The sequence below is a fragment of the Triticum aestivum genome, chromosome 2D (assembly GCF_018294505.1).
Source record: "Triticum aestivum cultivar Chinese Spring chromosome 2D, IWGSC CS RefSeq v2.1, whole genome shotgun sequence".
Classification (NCBI taxonomy): Eukaryota; Viridiplantae; Streptophyta; class Magnoliopsida; order Poales; family Poaceae; genus Triticum; species Triticum aestivum.
In genome coordinates, this window is record NC_057799.1 from 637,869,767 (window position 1) to 637,876,660 (window position 6,894).

The 6,894-nt window shown below is 47.1% G+C and overlaps 1 protein-coding gene across 1 annotated transcript; it reads left to right on the forward strand.

Annotated features, from left to right (window-relative positions):
* Window positions 1–6,446, forward strand: LOC123055214 (WD repeat-containing protein 44). Its single transcript, XM_044479201.1, has 7 exons — window positions 1–1,825; window positions 4,455–4,545; window positions 4,655–4,812; window positions 4,901–4,952; window positions 5,070–5,152; window positions 5,339–5,432; window positions 5,654–6,446. Exons 1-7 carry the CDS (start codon window positions 407–409, stop codon window positions 6,244–6,246), a joined length of 2,490 nt encoding a protein of 829 aa, XP_044335136.1. The 5' UTR covers window positions 1–406; the 3' UTR covers window positions 6,247–6,446.
* The last annotated feature ends 448 nt before the right edge of the window (window positions 6,447–6,894 follow it).

The following is a 6,894-nucleotide window of genomic DNA, read 5'->3' on the forward strand; positions in this document are numbered from 1 at the left end:
CAGGGAAACAAACCAGGAGGAGGTTGGGCTGTTGGTGTCGTGTTGGTGGCGAGTAGCACGGCCTCGGCCACCCCCGCACCGGCAGCCTCCCTCCCCAACAAAACACCGGCCGCAGACCCCTGCGACAAACCAATGCCGCACTGCTCCCCCTTCCCCTCCCCCTCCTCGTTCCCGCTGCCAGCCTCCCGCCTCCATCCAGCTGGACGACGCGCGCCGCACCACCACCAGCGCTGACAGCAACGGGAGAGCAGCGCCACGGCTCGGAGGAGTGGAGGGCCAGAGCCCTGCTCCCACGGTATAAAGTCCCGCGCTTTCAGCCGGGGCGCCGACTACTGCCGCCGAGCACGACTCCGACTCGCCGCGCGCTCGGGGAGGGAAAGGCGGCTCTGGTGTGGGTGTCGGGGCAATGCCGGAGGCGGCGACGCTGGATCCGGCGGCGAGGAATGGGGAGGATGGGGATGTGGAGGAGGTTGAGGAGTTCCACGAGTCGCTGGATCGGATCCTCTCCTCCTCCTGCTCCTCCACCTCCGCCTCCGACGACGACGCCGACCTGCTCCTGCACCGCCACCGCCGCCGCGGGAGCCAGCACCAGCATACCACCCACCAACAACAGCAAGGGGCGGCGGACCCCGCGTACGACGTCTGGATCTCCGAGCCCACCTCGGTCTCGGAGCGCCGCCGGGTGCTGCTCAACCGCCTCGGCCTCTCCGCCTCCGGCTCCCTCCAGCCGCCCGCCTCCCCCGGCCGCCGCTCCGTCTCCGTCCCCTCCCCACTCTCCCCGCCGCCCCGCTCCCGCTCCCCCTCTCCGCCGCCGTCCGCCTCGCCTCCACCGGAAGAGTCGGCGGGTCCCGCGGAGGAGGACAGCCTTCCCAGATCCGTCGGCCACGGGAAGCCGCCGCTGGCCCGGAACCAGAGCATTGGCGGCTCCGGCGGCGGGGAACAGTGCCGGATCCGGAACCTGGACGACGGCACGGAGTTCGAGCTCGGGGAGGTGCACGAGGAGGTGGTCCGCGAGGTCGGCACCGGCCGCCAGCTCACCCTCGAGGAGTTCGAGCTCTGCCTCGGCCGCTCCCCGATCGTCCACGAGCTCATGCGCCGCGCCACCACCGCCGGCGCCTCCTCCTCGGCCTCCGACCACGCCGGTGCCCCCGCGTCGTCCAAGCCCCGCCGGAAGTCCGGCGGGTGGCTGCGGGGCATCAGGCACCTGGCCGGCACGGTCGCCTATGGAGGGCGCCGCGGCAGCACCGAGGTGAGGGACAGGGAGAAGGAGAAGAAGGAGAGGGAGGCGCGCCGCCTCAGCTCCGCCACCGACGACAGCCTCGACGGCAGCAGCACGCGCAGCGCGGGCAGGGTCAAGGTGCGGCAGTATGGGAAGACGTGCAAGGAGCTCACCGGCATGTTCATGACACAGGAGTTGGCCGCGCACTCTGGCTCTGTGTGGTGCATCAACTTCAGCCTGGATGGACGGTATCTTGCGAGCGCCGGCGAGGACCGTGTCATCCATGTCTGGGAGGTTTCCGAGGGTGAGAGAAAGGGGGAGTTGCTCGGGGAAGGCGCGGTTTCGAAGGAGAGCGGCGGCGGAGGCAGCCCGTTTGTGGCAGTTGCTGGAAATGGGTCACCGGAGGTGGCAATGCTGCCGCTCAACAGTGCCGACAAGGGCTTTGTGGAGAAGAAGAGGAGGCCAAGGGTGCAGAGCAGTCGGAAGTCAGTCGGTTCTGATCATCTAGTTGTGCCCGAGTGCGTGTTTGGGTTCAGAGATAAGCCATTTTGCTCGCTCCTGGGACATGCCGCTGATGTTCTTGATCTATCATGGTCCAAATCCCAGGTACAGACTCTGCCTGATATTTAATTGAAAAAAATAGCCAACTGCTTGACCTTACTTTTTTGGCACTTTGTTAGACATTCTGAAAATTTAGAATCAACAATTGCATTTGCCATCTTCTTCAGAATGGAGCCGAATGGTAATTTTTAGTTTTGATGGTGGATAGTGTCTGTAAGGACTGTGATCACTAAAACAACTAAAACTATATCATGTACTATAGGGAAAACATTACACTTCCAACTTTTATCACTTGGCTGCACTAACTGGGCAATAGGCCTCACCGCCTCAGCATGCAACATTGCACTACATCCTGCCAATTGAACCAAAGGCTTGTTTGTTGTGTGCTTCAGTTTTTGCACTGCTGTAAGATTCACTTCTTTTGTATTAGTAATGAATCTGTTGCAATTTGATTTGTTCATTGTGTTGTCATTTTCATGCTCTGTAAACTGGTAAATAACGCTATTAGTTGATCCCCAGACTGCAGATCTAAAGATGGTTCAGATAGTTGTTTCTGCATGATTAACTATGGTTAGAACCTGAATATCGGTAAACTGGTAAAGAACACTTATAGTTGCATTTGGTTGAAAATGGTCTGTACATATTCCGTGTGTAAATGTATGTCCTTAAGAAAAATGCTTGCCATTGTATATGGTTTACAAATCCCAAATGACGTGTACAGTATTGTAATTCATGATCTGACAAGCAAGATAGTAGGCATAGTCATAAACGATAGCCTTCCTGTCTTACTATTCACCTTTTCTTCCCACACAAAATACTTGGCCTTTGCATCTGATAATGTCAAATATAATTGTATCGGCACTCTATTTGTTTGCAAAAATTACCAGTGACACTTCATCTGCTGGGTCCCTGTAGTGTTCAAATGCACGAGGAGCAAATCGACGTTCTATGGTACGGATTTTGGGACATTCTGGGACATATAATTGAATAGCCAACTGCTTAACCTTACTTTTTTGGCACTTTGTTAGACATTTGAAAATTTAGAATCAGCAATTGCACTGCAACCTTCTTCAGAGCAGAACTGAATGGCAATTTTTAGTTTTGATGGTGTACGGCTGTAAGGACCATGATAATCAGAATGACTAAAACTAAACCATGCACTATATGGAAAGCCACTTTCAGCTTTTCACCTGGCTAACTTTTGGGCAATAGGCTCAGTATACAACAACACACTGCATCCTGCCGATTTAACCAAAGACCTGGCTGTTGTGTGCTTCTGTTTTTGCACTGCATTAAGATTCACTTCTTCTGTATTAAGTGGTGGTGAATCTGTTACGGCATTCAATTGATTTATCCATTGTGTCATTAGTTTAATGCTCTGTAAACTTGTGAATAACACTATTAGTTAATCCTTAGACTGCAGATCTAAAGATAGTTTAAATAGTTGTTTATGTGTGATTAACTATGGTTATGACCTGAAAACCGGGTATTATTTTCATATTCGATAAACTGGTAAAGAACACTAATGGTTGCATATGATTGAATGGTACGTTTATATTCAGCGCGTAAATGTCTGTCCTAAATGCTTATCATTTATATATAGCTTACATATCCCAAAGGACGTGTACAGCATATGATTATAGTTCATGATCTGGCAAGCAAGACAGTAGGCAGTCATAAACAATAGCCCTCCTGTCGTACTATGCACTTCTCCCTCCCACACAAAATAATTGATCTTCTTTGCATTTAATAATATCAAACATAACATATTGGGACCCTACATGTTTGCAAAATAATACCAACAAATGCATCAGTAGCAAATTGACCTTCTGTGTCCACGGAGGTTTCTTTGGCATTCATGCATGCTATACTTTTGCATATTTTGCACACTGTCTCCTTTTGAATTCTCCCAGAAGCCATTTTGCATTTCCGTCAGCAGGGATGCCTTTTTGGTTCCCGGGAGCATATGAACAGTAAAACCATAAAAATATATTTTAGAAATTCAAAAAATCTTAGCTTCTTTTGACAACATGTTCATATCTTCTATCTGCGTGCAAAGTTTGGTCAAGAAATGGCATAAGCTGGGATCTGAGCCCAAGGAAAAAATGTGTTCTAAAAGGCCATTTTCTAAGCAGTATATCTGTTTTTTTATTGGTACAGGCCACAATATTTGCATTTTCTGTTTTTACCATAACATATTGCAGACAACCAAAAGCACACAAGCAAAAACACATGCCTATTTTTCCCTCATTCGTTTGACATTTGCAAAATTGTTTATTACACTGGGAGCGTATGCTCCCGGGAGCCGTTTTGCATTTCTGTCAGCTGTAGTTATAAAGTGACTTAGGTTTGACATGTTCACCATATGCATATTATCTTGTCCTTTGCTTCGTGTTTGGCTTTCAATCGTGCAGCATGGTATGGCTTGCGTTCAGATGTGTTCTCCATTCCAATATACAATTGCCATGATTCAGTCATAGTTGAATATAACCCATGGTGTTATTAACAGCTAAAAACCTTTTGTGTGAACAATTTCTTGAATACATTTTTTCCCACACTAAAGTAGTTAAGTCTGTTAAACAAACCCCAGTGTAGACTTGACCTTTGTGGGTCACCAGTTTAAAATGAACAGTATTATGTAAAGGCACTAACCAGTTGTTTGTCTCTCATGCAGTACTTGCTTTCGTCCTCAATGGACAAAACTGTTAGGCTATGGGACATCACATCCAGTACCTGTTTGAAGACATTCTCACACACGGACTATGGTCAGTCTAGTTGCAGGATCATTTCTACATAACACCTTTTGGCCATTAACTATATATGCTTGGTGGAACCAGACAATTGACTTCCTTCTGTGCACCCATTTTGTTGCAGTGACTTGCATCCAATTCAATCCGGTAGACGATAACTTCTTCATTAGTGGGTCACTGGATGAGAAAGTTCGCATTTGGAATGTCCATGATCGCAAGATTGAAGATTGGAATGATCTACATGAGATGGTTACCGCTGCATGTTATTCCCCCGATGGACAGGTATATTTATTTTCATTATGGTAGTGAACATGTGTAGTGACCAACTGACCATGAACCTAGATGAGCTTATGCTCTGTTACTTTTGAAGGTTGCAATGGTGGGATCTCACAAGGGAAGCTGCCATTTATTTGATACAACTGGTATGCCACTCTAATCGTAGTTAAAAGCATCTGTTTATCTTTGTAACAGTATCCTGATATAAAAAGTAATCAGATAAAGTAACCTTACCCAGTGTTCTATTTCATCGATGCCTGCAGAAAAGAAGCTTCTGTACAAAAGCCAAATAGACCTAAGAATCAGGAAAAAGAAGTCTGGCCAGAAGAAGATTACTGGTTTCCAGGTACATATTTGCACAGTGCAAGCATTTTAGGGGACTTGATACTTTCTTTAGAAACACACATGCTTATGGCATTTTAAAGATTTGGAGTATAAAATTCAGTAATTCATATGCTTATTCTAGAAAAATAATTCATATGCTAATGTGATGCCACCAATACCACCTAAGTATCTGTGTTTCATGCAACAGTTTGCTCCAGGAAGCTCCTTGGAAGTCCTGATTACTTCTGCAGATTCAAGAATTCGTGTTGTTAATGGCGACGAGCTTGTTCACAAATTTAAAGGTAACATTTCATTCTCCTCCCATTGTAAATTGTCTACGATATGTTTGCTGATAAAAATGAATCTCTGTTTTCCACAAATCTAGAGCACATGTTCATTCTGTGTAATGTGATTTGTGCTGACATGTTTCCCTTGTAGGGAATAAGATCCTTGTTTATGTGATCCGCAGTACATTAGTGTTAGTTTGGGCCTTCATTTACTTGATGTTTGATATTTTCACCAGGGTTCCGCAATACTAGTAGCCAAATCTCAGCTTCTGTAGCTCCAAATGGAAAATATGTAGTCTGTGCCAGTGAGGACTCTCATGTGTACGTCTGGAGACATGACAACAGTTCCCATCCTAGCAGAAGCAGGAGCGCAGTTGATGTAACCAACTCGTATGAACATTTCCACTGCCGTGCTGTAACTGTGGCAATCACATGGCCCGGTGCTGAAGCCCGTGGATCGATGGGGTGTCGTAGCAGCAGACACAGTGATTCGGATGGTGCAGTGAACTCTGTCCCTGAAACTCCTATACAAAACAAGGAGCATGGATCGAATGGAACTGCTCACAGTCAGAGATACATCGAGAGCCCAGTTTGTGAAGGTGGCGCGAGCACAAGCACCAGCAATCATCCAGTCGAAGCAGCGTCCCCATCCTTGCCTGACGAGCAATTACCATCTGCCAAGAGCAGTCCTGGCCACAGTTCATCGGATCTTTGCATCGGAGCTATGGATGTCCAGCGCCGGTCAGCGTGGGGTTTGGTGATCGTCACGGCGGGACAGGGAGGAGAAATCAGAGTGTTTCAGAATTTTGGTTTCCCGGTTCAAGTGTAAAGCAAGTGTGAGAGTGGGGAGTTGTTGGTGTATAGATATGTTTAGTTCTTGAGCAGTTCACCTAGAATTTCAACTAGTTGAAAGTTTTTCTCTGTTTTGATGCCTTGAGAGCTCACTCCAAAAACCACACTATTCTTTCTGCTGTTGATACAAGCCTCTGTGTAATCGTGTGGTTAATGGCCAATACATTTATTTGTTCATATCTTGGTTCTTTCCTTATACAAGACAAGATGGATACTGTCAGCTCATGGTGAAAATTATATGTGTGTCTTCACCTTCTATTTTTTCTGTCAGCGACCAATGTCGAATGATGGAGCAACATCGTTAACCATTTTGCAGCTTTTTTTTCGATAATCAGGTGCTCAGCCCCACTCCATTTCATTGAAACGAGCCGGTTACAATATTCTTTCAGATCAGGTTCAACAAATAAAAACTAACAAGTACTGCTCTCACTATCTCAACTAAGGTCCAAAGTTCTCCAGCTATAAAACTAGGGATACGGCATGATAGCAACGTTATAACATCCCAGGCACAATTGAAACATCAACTCTACATACTACAGTACTACACAGGATACACACACATTACTTAGGTACTGATGACATGGATGTTGTCCTCCTGCTCTGGATGCTTCATCAGGCACCTCCA